The 21,279-nt window shown below is 43.6% G+C and overlaps 2 protein-coding genes across 2 annotated transcripts; both read right to left on the reverse strand.

The window, feature by feature from the left end:
• Positions 1 to 320: 320 nt before the first annotated feature.
• Positions 321 to 6,862, reverse strand: LOC129408406 (E3 ubiquitin-protein ligase Midline-1-like). Its single transcript, XM_055152047.1, has 6 exons — positions 6,314 to 6,862; positions 4,472 to 4,639; positions 3,586 to 3,753; positions 3,346 to 3,516; positions 3,210 to 3,256; positions 321 to 2,978 (listed from the first exon to the last, which is right to left on the reverse strand). Exons 1-6 carry the CDS (start codon positions 6,484 to 6,486, stop codon positions 2,428 to 2,430), a joined length of 1,278 nt encoding a protein of 425 aa, XP_055008022.1. The 5' UTR covers positions 6,487 to 6,862; the 3' UTR covers positions 321 to 2,427.
• Positions 6,862 to 19,635, reverse strand: LOC110157837 (NLR family CARD domain-containing protein 3-like). Its single transcript, XM_020922229.2, has 6 exons — positions 19,571 to 19,635; positions 18,727 to 18,867; positions 14,541 to 14,681; positions 10,486 to 10,525; positions 10,198 to 10,390; positions 6,862 to 8,083 (listed from the first exon to the last, which is right to left on the reverse strand). Exons 2-6 carry the CDS (start codon positions 18,855 to 18,857, stop codon positions 6,876 to 6,878), a joined length of 1,713 nt encoding a protein of 570 aa, XP_020777888.2. The 5' UTR covers positions 18,858 to 18,867; positions 19,571 to 19,635; the 3' UTR covers positions 6,862 to 6,875.
• Between the last annotated feature and the right edge of the window lie 1,644 nt (positions 19,636 to 21,279).

The raw sequence follows: 21,279 nt of genomic DNA on the forward strand, positions 1-21,279 counted from the left end.
TATAAAATTAAGTATTTCCCTCTTTTTCCTATATTTATTTATTTTATGTACTTATTAATGTATTATTTATTAATGTATTTATTTAGATTATTATCTGTTACATAAGAGTGAGTTGTTGTACAGTTGTAGGGAGTATTATTATTAGTGTAGAGCTGGTCCAGTGTTCTGTGACGGGGAGGAATCCTGCTCACAACACTCACACATGGACTGCTGGCATCATTTGGTGTTAGTAGAATGAACTGAACTAATGTTTTCTTTTTCTAAGTGGAACTAAACACCTAAATGAAAACAAAAAATCCCAAATTTTTTTAATACTCATTACTGTTTATTTTGGTACAAGCATACACGATAAACTTTTGTGCCTTCTTCATTACTATTATTAGTTTGTACGATCAGAAACGAAAACAAGAAAATCCTTAAATTTTTCATTCTCATTACTGTTTATTTTGTACGATCATATGTGATAAACTTTGTGCCTACGAAAACATTATTATTAGTTTGTACGACCATAAATGAAAATTAGTTTCTGCATGTATGTATATGTGTGTTATGCATATGTGCATAAACATTTATATTGAGTATATGTACTGAATATCTATGATGTATGTATGTATGTATGTATGTACATATGTATGTACATGTATATGTATGTATGTGTGGATATGTTTTTGCATATATGTGGGTATATTTTTGCAAATGACAGGTAAGCACTCCAAAGGTGATTTAAAAAAAAAAAAAAAAAAAAGAACCACTTGATTATGTAAAACAATTGGGGTATGACTCCATAAGTTTTTAAAACTTCATCCTACTCCTTTTGAGCACCAGGTCCCAAATATGTTCATGTACATATCACTATTTTGGTTATTGTTTTTGAATTTTGCTGTACCTGACTCAAACAAATAAATTAATGAAATGAATGAATGAATGAATGAATGAATGACACTCAAATAGAGCTGCTAAACTGTTAAACCACTGAAGCAAGGACACATCCATTTTTATACATGTTCAACCACAAAACTGCAAATGTATCTTTCACTTAAATGATCTATAAACAACTAATACAATAGATAATGTTGTTAAAACACTACATACAGTTTAGTAGCAAAAAAAAAGTGGATTTTGTGTTTAGTTCCATGTTACTTGTAGATGTTGATTTATTTGACCGTCTATATTTCATATTTCAGTGCTATAAAAATAAGACAAAGTATGGGCAGAATTTGAATCTAGTCTAACATCAGCCAAGTTTTTATTTTCACCATCAAAGACAGAAGACCACAGATGCCCTGGATGTATTTCATTTATCGGACACACGTACAGCATCAGCGTCATTTCTAAACCTGAAGGACCTGTTCCACCTGGAGTCATGTGGCCCTTGGATCTGTTGTGGTGTGTCAGATGCCGTCCCAGATGTTGTCGTGTGGAGAAATATAGCGGGAGAATAGACCATGTCACTAATAGAAATGAGAGATTAAACTACATTTCTAATTTCAGACAGTTTTTTTTTTCTCAGTATTATTAATGAAATAATTAATCATTTCATTTATATAGCACCTTTCAAGACACCCAAAGTGCTTTATAGCCTCCTGTTTTAATGAACCTTCTGCTATTTTTTATTCATTACTGTTGCAAGATTTCCATATTTCTTGTTTTCTTAGTTTGTATCGTGTTTTAAAATAAATATTTTTTATTATTTTATAGATATTTAGTTTTAATTTAGTATTTTAATTAAATTTATTTCTAATTTCTGTTGATTGTTTTCCCCATTTTATAACTATTTCCTTTTTATCTTTTACATTTTTTGTATATTTCAGCATTTTTTTAATTGTTGTGTCATTTTTAAAGTGTTTATTTTTTATTGACATTTTTACTGATTTAGGTCACATTGATGGAAAGAATCATTCTATCATAAAAGAGTCACATATGTCCACCAGTGGGCACTCTCGCCAGATCCATCACAGATCCACCACAGACACTGTGATAGAAATTTATATTATGGAAAGATTTCGCTCAATCTCTCTTTATGTAAATAAATGTGATTTCTACCTGAGACCAGATCAGTCGTTAACATGTGTAAAGGTTCATCAGACACAACTGTCTCCTTCAGGAAGCCTTTTGTTGTCTTACCTCTCCTCAACTGTATGTTAATTTAGCACAAGCCTCTGAAACAAAAGCCACTCTGCTTTGATATGTATGTACCTTATATTTCTGTATAAATACTCAGATCTTAAATACTCTGGGGCAGAGACTGGGGGAGATACTTGGAAGATAGGGCAAGATGTGGTAGGGACATGCTGCTGGTGGAGAGAGGCTGTTGGGCTCTTGCCAGGGAAGGCCTAGGCCCCGTCCATATCTGCTGTAACAAGAATAAATCTTGGTCTATATTCCAAAAACTCATCGGACTTTGCAAATGGATTAATTATTTCTCTTCTAGACATATGTAATTTTGTCCACAACAGACACAGAGGAATCTGCATACCACAGTCCAAACCCAGGAAACAGAGGCTCAGTGAAGGAGAAGCTGGAGGTGTGGAGGGGGAACAATTCTCCACCAAAGCGGACTTCATAGAAGGACAGAGATCCAGCCTCAGAGTCCAGGAACACAGACACTCGACCTAAGGAACGGATGGAGGAGGATAGCTCTATTTGTCTGTCGTTGTGATTGAAACTGTAATCTTCACCATCAACCCTCAGACTCCAGGACTGATCATTGCGTCCAAACACACACTCCTCTCTTGGTCCTCTCCGTCTGATTCCTCTGTGACTCACTGCTATTTCAATGCCCCACCCCCTCCACTGCATTTCCCAATAACAGCGCCCCCTCAGGCCAGTGCCGCTCAGGACCTGATACCAGCCTGCAAATCTGTCCTCATGATCTGGATACTGCTGCTCCTCTCTCACATGGGTCACAGTCCGTTTGTCCTCAGACAGTTTGAGGTTTCTGTGAGCTGTGTTTGGATCCAGAGAAAACACACAGAAATCTGAGAACACAAACACATGACATCACTTCCTGTTCCTGTGAATATGAAAACTCGTTCTATTTTAAGATGTAATAATCCAATAATCCTGAACAATAACAATCATGTCTCAAGGCTAAGTTTTTTTTTTTTAAATCTCAAATCACACTAATGTTTCTTCTATAACTGAAGATTTAAAGTCTGATAAAGTTACATGTTAATGTTACATGAACTGAATGAAATACAGAGACTCACACTTCTTCAGACCTGGGACCATCCAGCGCTCTCCAGCAGGATCCAACCTGAAACACACAAGTCCAGTTTAGACCAGACCAGAGACCAGGATCTGGACCAACCATGGACCAGAGATCCACTGAACAAGGACCCTCACCTGACAGACAGCAGGGGGTAGTGTGGGTCATCCCGTAGAGCGGTGAGGAGCTCGGCGGAGGGTCCTGGATGGTTGTAGCTCAAGTCTAACTCTCTGAGCTGGGAGGAGGTGGATCTCAGAGCTGAGGCCAGAGCAGCCCCGCCCCTCTCTGTGACCAGACATCCAGACAGGCTGCACACAGACACAGTATTACACTCATGTGGCCACAAGGGGGCAGAGTGCATCATGGGAGCGTCTCACCTGAGCGTCTCCAGTCTGCAGGGGGCGCTCTCCAGTTCAGAACACAGCAGCTCCACTCCTGAGTCCTGGAGGTCGTTGTTACTGAGATCCAGATGTGTGAGACTGGAGGAGCTGAGGACTGAGGCCAGAGGAGCACAGCTGTGAGGGGACAGACCACAGCCACAAAGACTGAGGAGACACAGAAAGTGCTTAACTCCCAGGTGAGTTTTGCTTAACCCACATGCTGAGTCAACAGGTTGGGTCATTTCCATTACTCGCCTCCTCTACAGCTCCAGAGATACAACTGTTAAAAGTTTTTAAAACATGTTTATTGCTCTATCTTTGTGATTTTATCTCAATTATTTTATCACTTTGTGTCAGTTCATGTTAATGTTGCTAATTAAATGTTTGACTTCTGCTGCTAAGCATTAGTAACTTTCTGCTTAAGTAAATGTGCATTGTGTGGATCTGAATGTGTCTTGCATGTATCCACTTTCATTGTTTTTTCTTGGGATTGATTTTATATTTCTCAAGTTCTGTTTGTCACAGAGGAAAACATTAGAGCTCTATATGTGACCTCCCTCTGTTCTTCCCTTTAACACAGTCCTGAGCTCTTGACTCAGACTCAAAAAATAACCCAAAAACATGGGGTAAGTAAAATAATAACCCAAAATACTGGGTTAAAATAACCCAGATTTTTGTTGATCCAATAGCCAGCATGTTGTTTTTTTTTATTTTACACAGGTTTGGTTATTTTTAATCCAGCATTTTTTAGTGTAGTGTACAGAGAGACAGAGGAGCACCTACATCATTGACAGCTAAGGTGAGAAGAATCCTCTCAGAGGAACATACAAAATACATTATGCTTGCATACATCGCTCTGTACCTGTTTGAGTGATAACCTCACCTAAGCGTCTCCAGTCTGCAGGGGGCGCTCTCCAGTCCAGAACAAAACAGCTTCACTCCTGAGTCCTGGAGGTCGTTGTAACTGAGATCCAGGTGTGTGAGACTGGAGGAGCTGAGGACTGAGGCCAGAGGAGCACAGCTGTGAGGGGACAGGCCACAGCCACAAAGACTGAGGAGACACAGAAGGTAGAAGATATTGTAGTCAGTGATTAATGTATTTGTACTTCCTCAGAAGTGCTGGGTTCTGTTTCTATCCAATGTTTGTGTTAGAGCTGTTGGTTCTTTCTTTTTAGTTTCTTTCTTTTTTTTTTTTTCACAGAGTTGGGTCATTTTGCTTAACCCACATGCTGAGTCAACAGGTTGGGTCATTTCCATTACTCGCCTCCTCTACAGCTCCAGAGATACAACTATTAAAATGTATTTAAACATGTTTATTATTACTATACTACTACTGTTTATTAGTATTATTCTTTGTGATTTTATTTAATCATTTTGTGTCACTTAATGTTAATGTTACTAAATAAACATTTAACGTCTCTTAGTCTTTAACTGTTATCCAATGTCAATCCAATTTTATCTGTATAGCACATTTAATAAACAAGACAGTTTCCAAAGTGCTTTGCATTGTAATGTAAAACATTTAACTGGTGCTGGAGCTGGTCCTCAGACTTTAGAGCATGTGTAGGGGTGTAAATCTGTATTGTGGGGCCAGTCCATTCAAAGCTTTAAAAACACACAATAAAATCTTAAAATCAATTCATCCAGTACAGCAACACATGAACTGAGGTAATGTGATTATGCTTTTAGCTCCCCATTAAAAGAGGTGTAGCAGAGTTCTGGACTAACTGCAAGCGATGAAGTGCATTTTGGTTGATTCCAGTGCATAGGGTGACCAGACATCCTGAAAATTTCACGACAGTCCCAAAATCTAAGATGTTGTCCTAAATCTGTCCCTAAATGTTCCGAAAATTACACTCAAACAGAATACTGAGTATTTTTTTTTTTTTCCTGTTAAACATTAAAAACTGTTCGTAGAGAGGTTGAGTCGACTGCATGGAGCCCTAACTGCTGCTGATAGGCTGCAGCCCCACCTACAATCTATCTATTAGATTTATTTTTTGATGTTCTACAATTAAGCGTGAATATGCACTGATGATAAGCTCATTTTCATTCATTCAACATGGCTGGTATAATACTCTTGAGCAGGGCACCCAGACCAGTTCTTGATTTCTTTGAACAGGCAGCCGAGAGTGCAGATGCTGTCATTGACACCTTACTAAACAAATTATAGGAGCACTGACTCAGCATCTTTAATGTCTCGGTCTACTCGGCTGACAGTACAGCAGTGAATTATAACAGTTGCCCCAGGGCAACTGTGGCTACAATAGTACCTTACCAACACCGGGTGTGGAGTGAATGAATAAAGCTCTGTAAAGCGTCTTTGTGACATATGTCTGTGAAAAGCGCTATATAAATAAAGACATACTTACTTTCTGCTTAAATAAATGAGAATTGTGTTTTACTTATGGATCTAAAAGTGTCTGACATGTATCCACTTTCATAATTTTTTCAATAGCAACACAGGTCAAAACTATTGTTATTCAATTCAAATTTTATCACACACAAATACTACACGTTGGTCCACATGGATAGCTTGACCTCCAGTTTTGCGGCATAAACACCAGGTCACATGGTTTTGTGACATAGACGCAAACCCTTAATAACGCCACATGCTGTTTAATTATTTATTTACAATGCTTTTTTTTTGTAATATTTCTTAAATAACACTAACAGAGAGGAACTAGAACCACCACACAAGAGTTTAAATATAGTCTGGACTCACAGGGCTTTGGTGGAGGCTCTGACCACTGGCAGGAGATTCAGGAGAGCCATCTCTGTCGGACAGTATTTCCTCAGGTCAAACTCTTGCAGGTCTGAGTCTGAGGACAATAAAAGGAAGGACAAAGCCGACCACTGAGCAGGAGAACTTAACCTGGAGATCTCATCATCTCTCATGTACCGCTGTATCTCTTGCACCAGACTGTGGTCATTCAGCTCATTTAGACAGTAGAGCAGGTTCAGGCTTCTCTCTGCAGACAGACCCTTTTCATTCAGCTTCTGTTTGATGTACTTTATTGTCTCCTGATTAATCCTTAAGCTACTTTCTGTCTGAGTCAGCAGACCCTGCAACAGACTCTGATTGGTCGGCAGAGACAACCCCAGGAGGAAGCGCAGGAATAGGTCCAGATGTCCGTTTGGACTCTGTAAGGCCTGGTCCACAGCAGAGCAGTAGAAGCCTACCTCAGACTCAAGACTTTCAGAGGCATGTGGTGGATCCAGCAGGTTCTCTCCAGAGCTGAAGAAGGTCTGATGGATGTGAAGAGCAGCCAGAAACTCCTGCACACTCAGATGGATGAAGCAGTAGACCTTGTCCTGGTACAGGCCTGGCTCCTCTTTAAAACCTGTGTGAACATTCCGGAGTACACTGAGGCCGCTACAGCGTCCAGCCCACACTCGCTCAGGTCACTCTCGTAGAAGATCAGATTTCCTTTCTGCAGCTGCTCAAAGGCCAGCTTTCCCAGAGTCCGCACCATCTCCTTCGTTTCTGGAGTCCAGTGAAGGTCCACCCCTGTTCCCTGGTGATACTTGATGTTCTGGACTTTGGCCTGCACCACCAGGTAGTGGATGTACATCTGTGTGAGAGTCCGGGGCAACTCTGGCTCCTCTGTTTGTTCCAGAAGCTTCTGTAGAACTGTGGAGAGGATCCAGCAGAAGATCGGGATGTGGCTCATGATGTGGAGGCTGCGGATGCTCTTTATGTGGGAGATGATGGCTGTGGCCTGGTCTCTGAACCTCTTCCTGAAGTACTGCTCCTTCTGTGGTTCGGTGAACCCTCGCACCTCTGTCACCATGGAGACGCACTCAGCAGGGATCTGATTGGCCGCGGCGGGTCGTGTGGTTACCCAGAGACGAGAGGAGGGAAGCAGGCTCCCCCTGATGAGGTTCACCAGCAGCACGTGCACTGAGGCAGACTCTGTGGGGTCGGTTAGGACCTGAGTTCGACTGAAGTCCAGAGAAAGTCTGCACTCATCCAAACCATCAAAGATGAAGAGCACCTGGAGCTGTTGGAACCTGCAGAGATCTTTGGATGGACTGAAGAAGTGGTGCAGCAGCTCCACCAGGCTGAACTCTTTGTCCCTAAGCACATTGAGCTCTCTGAAAGTGAACGGGAACAGCAGCTGGAGGTCCTGGTGGGCCCGGCCTTCAGCCCAGTCCAGACTGAACTTCTGAGTCAGCACTGTTTTCCCCACGCCGGCCACGCCCTTCGTCAGCACAAATCTGATTGGCTCTGGTGAATGTGGGCGGGCTTTAAAGAGATCTTCACATGTGATGGTGGTCTCTGGAGCGGCCGGTCTCCTGGACGCAGTCTCCATGTGTCTGACCTCATGTTCCTGGTTGACTTCTGATGTCCCGCCCTCTGTGATGTAGAGCTCTGTGTAAATCTGGGTCAGGGGGGCAGAGACTCCGGCTTTAGCCACGCCCTCAAACACACGACCAAACTTCTCCTGCAGATGCCTCTTCAGTTTATCTCCACAAACTCCAACAATGTTTCCTGAATAAAGACACAAACAACAGTCAACTCATCTTCTTCTGAATATCTCATCTTCACTTTATCTTCACTTCTTCTGAACTACAGTTTGATATAGAAAATTAGCTACTTTTAATTGTGAAGTTAAAGATACAAAATGTGACTTTTCTGGTGGAGCGTCTGTACCCTGCGTGTTTCCATGAAGATGTAATTTTACTTGAAATGTTCCACAGTATGTCATTATCTTTCATGGGACATGAGGGTGTCAGTCCCTCCAACAGAAAAGTGACATATACAGTATATTTTATTTCACACATGTGATGTGTGTGCTCTATGTGCACATGCATTAGGATGCTACACCGTGTGTGTTTGCATTTTTTAATATAAAATAGCACCTTCTGTGTTCCTGTGCATGTGCGCTTGAACTGCTTCGAAATGTCAAAACTTTGGAATTAAAAATACCAGTGGCATTAAACATAACATGAACAATGAACATGGTCATGAAAATTCCTGGCAAAGCAACAACATCTCAATGGAGATAAAAGGTGATCATCCCTCCATCGGAAAAGGACCTTTAAAGCAGACCTCTTATGCAAAGTCAAGACCTTTTAGCCATGTTATAGCTGTTCCCTTTCTCATTTACCCTCTGGAAGTTGTATTTGGAGTTATTTGTGCATGTTTGAGTCATCTTTAGTCACTTATTTTCAATACCCCATATTGCCGATTATGTCCTGTGTTTACTGCCACTGCTCTGCACTACTATGTACTGCACTGTACTGCCATGTACTGTACTGTACTGCCCTGTACTGCCCTGTACTACTCTGTACTGTTCTGTACTGTTCTGTACTGCCCTGTACTGCCCTGTACTGCCCTGTACTACTCTGTACTGTTCTCTATTGTCCTGTACTGTCCTGTCCTGTACTGTCCTGTACTGTCCTGTACTGCCCTGTACTGCCCTGTACTGCTCTGTACTGTCCTGTACTGTGTACTGTCCTGTACTGCCCTGTACTGTCCTGTACTGCCCTGTACTGTCCTGTACTGTCCTGTACTGTCCTGTACTGCCCTGTACTGTCCTGTACTGCCCTGTACTGCCCTGTACTGTCCTGTACTGCTCTGTACTGCCCTGTACTGCTCTGTGCTCCTCTGTGCTCCTCTGTATTAACATCGTTCTACAGTTTTATTTGCTCAATCACTGATAGGCACCGCATTCAGCAGCGTAGTGTAGTCATCTTGGTGCAAACAAAAAAAATCTGCTGCTCGGTAACGTGCTGTGCAGATATCCATTGGAGGTGCTGGTGTTAAGGATCTGTTTGTGGTGATATGTCACATGGGACAATGTAGGCGTGGCTTACAAGAACACAGCTTTAATAAACCTAATATTTGGTGTTAAACACTGTATCCATGTTTCTTTTGAGTGAGTATCATTGTATTAAGTCATCCCAGAGGTGTCAATGAGACAAAGACTTTGTGTCGGCTCATATGTATGAATGCAGAGATATCTACTCCAGACTCACACCCATTTGGAGTCAATGCTCATTTGCAATGACTTCAATGGAAATAAAACACTAAATACTCACCGTGGGTCACAAACAGACAAACTTCTCAATGCTTTTTTTAGGATGAGTAAATCCACATCTCCACTTCAGGCAGGGCAGAAAGAAAGCCACACAAGAACGTTTACATTTTATTTAGACAGCGCCCCCCAGAGGCCCTGGGACAGGTGTCTACACAGATGCCTGTGTGTCTGTCTGCAGAGGGAGGCTTTCTGTGGCATGTGCAATACGAGCTATTTACACACAGGCCCCAACAAATCCAACTGTGTCATGATGATGTTTACGGCAGCGTCAGCTCTCACTGGGCACTGCATCTTTCTAAAGCGACAGTCAGCAAACTATTTCTTTAATTAAATCTTTTTAGATGACTATTGTGATTTAAAATGTGTACATTATAACATCCACTAATCCACTAGTTTTGTAGAATATGTGACTTTTAAATTAAACAGATTATCCAGCAGCTGTTCCTCAGATGTACCAGGTCATAGTACATTTTGTGAGCCTCAAATAATTGTAGGCTTTTGTTTCTGTGAAGTCAAGTCTGGTATGGTCTGTTCCTCAGATGGACAGTAACAGAGTTCTTACTGTTTTGCAGGCGCTGGGCCAGCTGCTCCTGGTCCATCTTCCTCAGGAAGTCCAGGGTGATGTTCAGAACCTCTCTGCTGCTCTGCTCCTCCTCTTCCTCACTCTCAGAGCATTCTGGGTAATCTGAGGCCAGGACCCTGTGAAGCCTCTGCAGTTGTGCTTTGACGAAAGTCAGGACATCCTCCTCTAGACGCTGGAACAGAACAATAAGAGAAGAGTTTTAGTCAAAGAAAGTACCTAAGGAGCACCCAGACAACCCCACACATGCTGCACTCGTGGGGTACTCACCCTGAATATGGTGTCCAGCTGCTCCTTTGGGCCTGGCTCGCTGTCAAACAATAAACTCATCATCATTTATTTATAGCAGATTCGTGGTCCATAAAAGAACATAAGGCAGGAGACAAGAGGAAACAGGGTTATAAAAGCAGCTCAGTGTTTCCATAAAGAGCAGTGTTACTGCACAGCACTAAACCTGGGACTCACCAGCATCGCCCCCACAGAGTTTAGAGAGTCATTTAGGCTACAGATGGAGTTACACATCAGTTTTGTCATGAGAGCCTGATAAGTGTTCACATGAGTTTGACAGAACAGGAGACTGGCACTACTGGCTCTGTGCTTTTTCAGCAGCATTCTGAGGGCATCAATAAAAGATACTTTGAGCTTTTGCCGTGTGGCCTTCTAATATTTGTATACAAGAGTATACAAATACAAATTGGCTCTATACAAGAGTGTACAGGAGGTTCTCACACAGAGACAGTGAACAGGAGAGTCCCACAGCTCTGAGCAGACACCTTTGGACGCATTTAGACTCATCAGGTCTGATGGAGAATAACCTTGAACAGCAAAATGGATTCTTGTGATATTTGTGACTTCTCAAATTCACGAGAATCCATCTTGAGGCCAAAACAAACGACAGACATACTTCAGCCTATTTTCTGTAATGCTGTATAGCATTTCATTTTGAATTCATTGAAGCAAATGTAAATGTAAAACTACAGTATGATTTAAAACATTTTATGAGATCTCATTTTATTTAGAAACCACTATTTTCCACTATTTTATTTGACTCATTGTTCTGTACTGTATGTGCACACTGGTTTATAGTGGGACTGGTCTTGGAGTTGCATGCTGAGATTGATGACGAGCCAAAACGACATGTTTTAGAATATAGACATTTAGACATTTGGACAATTTGCAATAAATTGGATCTTGATGTGATGAACTGTCATTTTCATTATCATTCAATGCTAAATGGAAACAACATAAAGACCAAACCAAATCAGTATTAGAAAAACATGAAAACCAGTCAAATGCACTTTAATTCCCAAAAGTCACTGAACTGACTGAGGCTTAAAGGTGCATTATGTAACTTTGGAAGAAGGTCCATCACCTAATTGTTTTCTACCTCACATTCATGCAGTTACCCCTCCTTGAACCGTCACCTTATCGTGGTGGAGGGGTTTGAGTGCCCGAATGATCCCGGGAGCTATGTTGTCAGGGGCTTCATGCCCCTGGGTAGGGTCACCCAAGGCAAACAGGTCCTGGGGGACGGGTCAGACGAAGAACGGTTCAGAACCCCCACATGATGAGTCACATACAGAGGCCAGTTACGTCGCCCAGATTGGCGTCACCGGGGCCTCACCCTGGAGCCAGGCCTGGGGTGGGTGCTCGTCAGTGAGCACCTGATGGTCGGGCCTTCCCCCATTTGGCCTGGCTGGGCTTAGCCCGAAGGAGCGATGTGGGGCCGTCCTCACGTGGGCCCACCACCCACAAGAGGAGCCATATGGGGCCGGTGCAGAGAGATCTGGGTGGCAGTCGACGGCGGGGGCCTCGACGACCGGATCTCCGGACGTGGAGACTAGCTCTGGGGACATGGAATGTCACCTCGCTGGGGGGAAGGAGCCTGAGCTTGTGCGGGAGGTTGAGCGTTACCGACTAGATATAGTCGGCCTCACCTCCACGCACAGTTTGGGCTCTGGAACCCAATTCCTTGAGAGGGGCTGGACTCTCCATTTCTCTGGCGTTGGCCGCGGGGAGCGGCGGCGGGCTGGTGTGGGCCTGCTCATTGCCTCACAGCTCAGCCGCTGTGTATTGGAGTTCACCCCGGTGAACGAGAGGGTCGCGTCCCTGCGCCTTCGGGTCAGGGACAGGTCTCTCACTGTGGTGTCGGCCTACAGGCCGAACAGCAGTGTTGAGTACCCGACCTTCTTGGAGTCCTTGGGAGGGGTACTAGACAGTGCACCAACCGGGGACTCTGTTGTTCTCCTGGGGGACTTCAACGCCCACGTGGGCAACGACAGTGACACTTGGAGAGGGGTGATTGGGAGGAACGGCCTCCCTGATCTGAACCCGAGCGGTGTTGTGTAATTGGACTTCCGTGCTAGTCACGGTTTGTCCATAGCGAACACCATGTTCGAGCACAAGGGTGTCCATAAGTGCACGTGGCACCAGGACACCCTAGACAGGAGGTCGATGATCGACTTTGTAGTCGTGTCATCTGATCTACGGCCGCGTGTCTTGGACACTCGGGTGAAGAGAGGGGCTGAGCTGTCAACTGATACTCAGAGGGACTTTCAACTCGCACCTCCGGGAGGACTTCTCACGGATTCCGGGGGAGGCTGGAGATATGGAGTTCGAGTGGGCTTCATTCTCGGCCTCTATTGTCGATGCGGCTGCTCGGAGCTGTGGGCGTAAGGTCTGTGGTGCCTGTCGCGGCGGCAATCCTCGAACCCGGTGGTGGACACCAGAAGTAAGGGATGCCGTCAAGCTGAAGAAGGAGTCCTGTCGGGCCTTGCTGGCTCGGGGGACTCCTGAAGCAGCTGACGGGTACCGGCGGGCCAAGCGTGCTGCAGCCCGTGCGGTTGCAGAGGCAAAAACTCGGAGCTGGGAGGAGTTCGGGGAGGCCATGGAGGAGGACTATCGGACGACCTCAAAGAGATTCTGGCAAACCGTCCGGCACCTCAGGAGGGGGAAGCAGTTCTTCGCCAGTGCGGGGGGAGAGCTGCTGACCTCGACTGGGGACGTTGTCCGGCGGTGGAAGGAATACTTTGAGGATCTCCTCAATCCCACTGTCACGTCTTCCAAGGAGGAGGCCGAGGCTGGGGACTCGGAGGCGGACTCATCCATCACCCTGGCTGAAGTCACTGAGGTGGTTGGAAAGCTCCTTGGTGGAAAGGCTCCGGGGTTGGATGAAATCCGTCCTGAGTGCCTTATGTCTCTGGATGTTGTGGGGCTGTCTTGGCTGACACGCCTCTTCAACATCGCGTGGCGGTTGGGGACAGTACCTCTGGACTGGCAAACCGGGGTGGTGGTCCCTCTGTATAAGAAGGGGGACCGGAGGGTGTGCTCCAACTATAGGGGGATCACACTCCTCAGCCTTTCCGGTAAGGTCTATGCCAGGGTACTGGAGAGGAGAATCCGGCCGATAGTCGAACCTCAGATCCAGGAAGAGCAGTGTGGTTTTCGTCCTGGCCGTGGAACACTGGACCAGCTCTACACTCTCCATCGGGTGCTCGAGGGTTCATGGGAGTTTGCCCAACCAGTCCACATGTGCTTTGTGGACTTGGAGAAGGCATTCGACCGTGTCCCTCGTGGTGTCCTGTGGGGGGTGCTCTGGGAGTATGGGGTCCGGGGCCCTTTGCTAAGGGCTGTCCGGTCCCTGTATGACCGGAGCAGGAGCTGTGTTCGCATTGCCGGCAGTAAGTCAGACCTGTTTCCGGTGCATGTTGGACTCCGCCAAGGCTGCCCTTTGTCACCGGTTCTGTTCATTGTGTTTATGGACAGAATTTCTAGGCGCAGTCAGGGGCCGGAGGGGGTCCGGTTTGGGGACCACAGGATCTCATCTCTGCTGTTTGCAGATGATGTTGTCCTGTTGGCTTCATCGAACCAGGACCTGCAATGTGCACTGGGGCGGTTTGCAGCCGAGTGTGAAGCGGCTGGGATGAAGATCAGTTCTTCTAAGTCTGAGGCCATGGTTCTCGACCGGAAAAAGGTGGCTTGCCCTCTCCGGGTGGGTGGGGAGTCTTTGCCTCAAGTGGAGGAGTTCAAGTATCTCGGGGTCTTGTTCACGAGTGAGGGAAGGACGGAACGTGAGATTGACAGGCGGATCGGTGCAGCTTCGGCAGTGATGCGGTCGCTGTATCGGACCGTTGTGGTGAAGAGGGAGCTGAGCCGAAAGGCGAAGCTCTCGATTTACCGGTCAGTCTTCGTTAGATAAATGACAGAACATAAACAGATAAATGACAGAACATAAAGAGTGAATAACATGAGGAGGCAGTCAGACAGTAACAGCTCTGCTCAGTTTGGTTTCTGTTTATCAGTGTGAAAAGGGCTGTTCAAATCACCTCTCGTCACCAGGAGGAGCTTCTTTAAATACAGGAGGAAGGTTTCTGGACTCATCACTTTTCAGAGACAGAGAGCTGGGAGCAGGTTCAGGTCTGGGTTTAGACCTGGGGCCAGGTGCAGTTGGGTCCATGTTGTAAGTGCTGAAATCAGAAGAGTCTATTTGAACAGAACATACAGAGATGTCTCCTGTGTAGAAGCTCTGTTCTCCAGATGTGGAGTTTCACAGCTGTAGGTACAAGCTCTGATGGTCAAGGACAATCTAGGACTAAGATATCTCATATGTTCCAGAGCACTAGTAGTAGTACAAGGTTATATTGTTCAAGCAGAGACCTATCGTTACCAACCAAAATTAAGGGGGTCTTATAACATACAGTCCCTGACAAAAGTCTTGTCGCTTATCCATTTTGTAGAAACAAAAGCTTACAACCTGACTTTAAATTAATCGATTGGTTTTAGAAATGTCTCATATGAAAGCTAAAACCCTCCCAAATTATGCTCAATATACTAAAATAAATTTGCTTCACTGAAGAAAGATTGATCATTTAATGAACACAGAAAGGTCAGATTTTGGCAAGACAAAAGTTTTGTCGCCTTGTCATATGATGCACCCAATCCTAGATTACAGCCTCACCTGTGATCAGTTACTGATCAATCAGTTAGTGGGTGTGTATAAAAAGAACCCCAGCACACCAGACCTTCACATCAACTGCAACTTGACCTCTGACAACATGCCTAAGATCCACCCTGAGACCAAAGTGTTAATTATCAAGAGGCTGAAGACCAGATCCACTGCTGAGGTAACCCTAACACCTTCAATGTGTCTCAGCGACAGGTACAAAGAATAAGAAAAAGATCTGAAATGACTGGAGATGTTTTTGACAAGTCCAGGTCCGGCAGACCCCGCAAGACAACTGCTCAGGAGGACGGTTTGTTAATTCAAAAATCCAAGGCCAGTCCCTTTTCCACTGCAGCAGACTCCACCAGGCCTGGTCACCTCAAGTCCCTGTGTCAACCACAACAGTCTGTAGAATTCTGTCTCGAAATGGCCTCCATGGTCGAATCAGTGCACAGAAACCAGCACTAAACAAAAGGCAATTAAAAAACCGTGTGGCATTTGCCAAGGCCCACAGCCTGCTAAAAGGATGGACACTGGAAAAGTGGCAGAAGGTGGATTTCTCAGATGAATCCTCGGTTGAATTACATCACAGCTGCCGCAAATATTGCAGGAGACCTACTGGAGCCGCATGGATCCAAGATTCACCCAGAAAACAGTTAACTTTGGTGGCAGAAAAAAATCATGGTCTGGGGTTACATCCAGTCTGGGGGTGTGCGAGACATTTGCAGGGTGGAAGGCAACATCAGTAACCTAAAATATCAAGAAGTATTAGCTCCTCTTACATTCCCAACCATAAAAGGGGTCAAACTTTGCAGCAGGATGGTGCTCCATCGCATACTTCTATCTCTACATCAAAGTTTCTCAAGGTGAAGAAGATCAAGGTGCTCCAGGACTGGCCAGCCCAGTCACCAGACATGAACATCATCGAGCATGTCTGGGGTAGAATGAAAGAGGAAACATGGAAGGCAAACCCAAAGAATCTTGATGAACTCTGGGAGACATGTAAGACGCTTTCTTTGCTATTCCTGATGACTTCATCAACAAATTGTATGAATCATTGTGGAACCGCATGGATGCGTCCTTCAAGCTCATGGAAGTCATACAAGATATTAAATATGGATCTCACAGCACCACTACTTCATTCAGTGACATTATGAAACATATTTTTGTATTTGTAAAAAAAAAAAAAAAGTAAATTATTCAATTTTCTGTAGGAGACAAAACTTTTGTCTTGCCAAAATCTGACCTTTCTGTGTTCATTAAATGATCAATCTTTCTTCAGTGAAGCAAATTTATTTTAGTATATTGAGCATAATTTGGGAGGGTTTTAGCTTTCATATGAGACATTTCTAAAACCAATCGATTAATTTAAAGTCAGGTTGTAAGCTTTTGTTTCTACAAAACAGATAAGCGACAAGACTTTTGTCAGGGACTGTAATTAAACATACCGATGTTCCACAATATGTCACATTACTCCAGTGCACTTTGACGTTGCAGGTCCAACTCGAGCTGGTTAAAGGGTCCATACTCTGCTGTCTGATCTGTGTTATAATTAGTGCTGTCATGCGATTAAAAAAATTGAGAGATTAATTAATTATGATCTGTAATTAATGAATCTAATTAATCTCATTTTAATCTCACCTAAAAATTGCTGAGAAAAGCCTTCAATTTGAGGTATTTTCATTTAAATTCATTATTACATTATTGTGGCAGATCAAAAGACTGATATAGAACAAAAAAAGTGACTTTATAAAGTCATTTATTGTTTAACAAATCTCTCCAAATTGGCTGTTGAGCCTAAGTCTCCATGAATAAGAAACTGTTTGCTGTAAAGTAGCAAAGACGAGGAAATCTGAACATAATAACTTTTGTCTACTTAAAGACAATAAAAAGGCCAGTCTTTCCTTAACCATATTAAAAATATTATTGATAGAGAAATGCTTTATATATGAGATCACTGGTTTTAGTCCTAGTTTAGTCCTGGAATGGATTAATCCTGGTTTTAGTCCTGGTGTTAGTTCTGGTTTGGTCCTGGTTTAGTCCTGGTTTAGACCTGGTTTTAGTTCTGGTTTTAGTTCTGGTATTAGTTCTGGTTTTAGTTCTGGTTTAGTCCTGGTTTAGACCTGGTTTAGTCCTGGTTTAGTCCTGGACTGGATAAGTCCTGGTTTTAGTCTTGGTGTTAGTTCTGGTTTAGAGACTCACAGGAGGAAGCGCGGTTTACGCAGCGTACGCGAGAAAACACGATCTACACGCGGTGCACGGGAGGACAGCGGTGTCCGCGCAGTAACTACGGAAGGAAACGTGGTCCGCACGTTCTCAGGTCGATGACAATGATGAAGGTGTGTGTTTGTTTGTGTGTGTTTGTGTGTGTGTGTGCGTGTCCCCTCATGTGGCAGGTCACTATAGGACAGTGGTGCAGACATCATGAGCCTATGCAGGCTGTTTACACCAGTGACATTTAAGTTGTAGGCGCTTTTATATGTTATTTTCTTTTATATTTCACGTCGGGAGAATAATTTCCAAGACACGAATGTGTTTTTACCTGTGCACTGCTGACTGTTCTACTGGCTCTACGACCTCGTCCATTGTGCCTGACGCCGCCAACGTGAACATGACGTTTACATCGCTCCTACTGCGCGCGTTTTGTGTGGGTTTCCGGCAATGAGTGGAATTACCGAAATAAAAAAATGTATAAATGTGTTTTTTTGTGTGTGTGTGTTGTTACACATAAAAACCGGTTTTATAATAAAGCAACTCGCATTCAGAAACACTAAAGTTAGAGATTAAAAATGAGATTAACGCGATTAAAAAACATAACGCACTAAATATGACTGTAATTAATTAATCGCAATTTACGCGATAATTTGACACCCATAGTTATAATATGTTATAATGTTTCCTCATCACAGACCTGGAGATGTGTTTTGTTTCATTCACACATGTTTAACACACAAACCTTGTTTGAGAGTTCTTCTCTCAAACAGAAAACACTCTGTTCCACCTTGTGATGTCATGTGGTAATACAGGAAGTGCTCCATTGTGTTTTTAAACTCCAAACACCTCCAATAGAATCATTTGGATGATTTCAGCCCTGGAATTGCTAATCTCTACTGAACTAAATGTAAAAGTTCACTTGAGAACTGACTGCTCCTTCATGCATTATGTCTGTTTAAGGAGGATGTGTTATGTGATGGAATGGTTGTGATTTTTTTTTTTTTTTTTTTTTTTTTTTCGTCCACAGTAATTTCCTGAACAAAAACAAGTCATATAATTAATTTGTAGCAACCAACACAAAAAAATATATTTCTTCTTCCAAAGTCTGAATTCTGCTCCAAACAACATGCTTTGGAATCTAGACATTTGGACAGTTTGCAAAAAATTGAGTCTTGATTTGATAAATTGTAATATTTCATTTTCATTCAATCATCAATTTTCAGAACTTTATATTTGTACAGATAAATGGAAAAAACATCAAGAGTGAATAATATGAGGAGGCAGTCACACAGTAACAGCCCTACTCAGTTTGGTCTCTGTTTATCAGTGTGAAAAGAGCTGTTCAAATGACTCACCTCTGGTCCTCAGGAGGAGCTTCTTTAAATACAGGAGGAAGGTGTCTGGACTCATCACTTTTCAGAGACAGAGAGCTGGGAGCAGGTTCAGGTCTGGGTTTACACCCGGGGCCAGGTCCAGGTGGGTCCATGTTGTAAGTGCTGGAATCAGAAGAAGAGTCTATTTGAACAGAACATACAGAGCTGTCTCCTGCTGCACCCAGAGGTCTGATCAGTCTGTGTCTCCCCCTGCTGGTCACATACTTACATTACACTGAACTGGGTTTTCCGGTTTTATGGTTGAGATCAGCATTAAACCAGGAGTAACACACACACATTACAAACAGAAATAAGCAAAGACTAAACGAATTCTAAGAAAATATTTAAAGGTGCACTATCTAACTTTTCTGGTGATGGAAACTTTGCCTACTTTCCTCGATGGAGTTATTATTGCTTTGTCTGGAATATTCCTCAATATGGCATTAAATGTATTTGTTTTCATGAAGAAAAACAGGTGACATCACCAGGCCGAGTCACAAGTCAGATTTATGGAGAGGTGACCCCGCCCACAGTCCAACAGTACAGCTGCATGTTTTTTCAGCAATAAAAACACCTGTAACTGAACAGATGAATAATATGTATGAGTATAAGTATGTGGCCATATTTTGGAACATTCTAGACAAAACAATATTATCTCTGGGGAGCAGTTTGAGTATCCTCCTCCTAAAAAGTCACATAGGGCATCTTTTTTAAGAATATATATTTTAAAAATGTTAAATGATTGCCAGAAATGTCCATAATTACCAAGAAGTTACTAAACCCAAATTTATGTTTTAATTCTTGTATAATAAAATCAGATACTTACTTTGTCAGCGTCGTATCCAGATATTTTCAGTTCCTGTTCCTGTTCCACCTGTCGGACCTGTTCCACGTGGAGTCATGTGACCACAGATATGTGGGCAGGTCTATAGTGAATCAGCAGAATACACATGCAGCACGCAACATATGCCCATATTTACAATGTGTGGACTATTCTAGCTTTGTCCACTATCAAACTATTGACTAAAAATAATGTATCCATGGCCTGAAGGGCCCTCCAACACAGTGAAAGAATGACCTCTGTAAAAGCTGTTTTAAAAGCTCATGTTTTCCTTTGAACTCAAAAGACCCATTTAGACTCATCAGGTCTGCTGGAGAATGAGTTTAGTCTTAGATCTGCTGAGGTCTAAAGACAATGGGTGCTGCTGGAGAAATATTTCAGAAGGAGTCTTAAAAGTACTTTAAATTGAAATAAATGAAATCCACTATATACTGTATGTACAGCTGTTTCACTCTGATGTTTTCAGGGCAGTACTGTTTCAAAACATCTGATTCTCTGAGACCTTTGTACAATCTGTACAATTTGTAAATCCCCTGTGATCCTGATTCCTGTCCAGGGCTCTGGATTAAGAAAGCCTTCAGGAGGAGCTTCTCTAAAGTCTAGAGGAAACTCTTTGGAGTGGTCACTTTTCAGAGACCAATGGCTGGGAGCAGGTTTAGGTCTGGGCCTGGTCCAGATAGGTCTATTTTGTAGGCCCTGGAATCAGAAGAAGAGTCCATTTGAACAGAAAATACAGAGATGTCTTCTGGGCGGAAGTTCTGTTATCCAGCCATAGGGACAACCTGTGATGGTCAGGGGGATGCCACCAAAACTACTCACCCTCCTTATACTAGTGCTGTGGGATGTGTGAGTAGAACTGAGCTACTACTCAGCACTCAGCATTTATTCATTTATCATATTTGTGGCACTTTGCTTAGTTTATAAAGTTAGTCCCCAATAAGTAGGCGAACATCAGAACCAGAGATAACTGCGCATGGAGCCGTGGAGAGGCCAGACTCTGACAGGTGTGTTGGTTGTGCAGGGCAAATGCAAATCGTGCAGCCCCCCTCCGAATGTGTTACTGGTTTAATCCATGTCTGTGCGCAAAGCGGTAACATCAGAAACATTTATATGACAATAAACGTATTCCATAATCTGTGAGACTTCCACCTCTGTGAGACCAAATGCAGTGGACACCCGTGAGAGGAGAATATGAGCAGTCAGCAGTAGCAGCAGTGGACACTTGAACCTCAGGTGAGAGACGCGGGAGTGGACTGCAGTGACAGGTGGGAGTGGACAGGTTTACATCGGTGCGCGTGCATGAGAGGGGCGCATGTGCACGTGTAGTGTTCAGAACACAAACGCAACCAGTTCTGTCATGGCACATCCAAAATTGTATATTCCTGGTGCCTCTACTGGTGTGTACTTGCATTGTGGGGCCCCAGAGCTGGTTTATTGTACTCTTATATAACTTTTCCCCACTCTCCTTTTTGCTGCCTGTAATGAGGCAAAGATTACAGACTTTACCCACACGGCAGTACTTTTAAATGCTACAGCGGGCACAGATTGGTTCAGATGCTGTCGCCATATATGTACATGTATCGTCCTACTCCAGCCACCAGCAGTGAAGTACAGTCTGTCCTGGACACGTCCCCTCGTTAACAATGCCACTAAGATTGGGGGCAAGGTCGGGCCCTTTGACTTTATTGTTCCCA

This window comes from Boleophthalmus pectinirostris, unplaced genomic scaffold (genome assembly GCF_026225935.1).
Source record: "Boleophthalmus pectinirostris isolate CB_2022bp ecotype Guang Dong unplaced genomic scaffold, ASM2622593v1 HiC_scaffold_16, whole genome shotgun sequence".
NCBI classification, from domain to species: domain Eukaryota; kingdom Metazoa; phylum Chordata; class Actinopteri; order Gobiiformes; family Gobiidae; genus Boleophthalmus; species Boleophthalmus pectinirostris.

Coding starts and splice junctions, on each gene's coding strand:
- LOC129408406 (XM_055152047.1), bottom strand. CDS start 6,486: ATGAGAGATGATGAGATCTCCAGGTTAAGTTCTCCTGCTCAGTGGTCG. Junction 4,640..6,313: donor AGAGCCTCCACCAAAGCCCT/GTGAGTCCAGAC, acceptor GTGTCTCCTCAG/TCTTTGTGGCTGTGGCCTGT. Junction 3,517..3,585: donor TGCAGACTGGAGACGCTCAG/GTGAGACGCTCC, acceptor GTCTGTGTGCAG/CCTGTCTGGATGTCTGGTCA.
- LOC110157837 (XM_020922229.2), bottom strand. CDS start 18,857: ATGGACCCACCTGGACCTGGCCCCGGGTGTAAACCCAGACCTGAACCT. Junction 10,526..14,540: donor GCTCCTCCTGGTGACGAGAG/GTGATTTGAACA, acceptor ATTGTTTGACAG/CGAGCCAGGCCCAAAGGAGC. Junction 8,084..10,197: donor GGCCCAGCGCCTGCAAAACA/GTAAGAACTCTG, acceptor GTCTTTATTCAG/GAAACATTGTTGGAGTTTGT.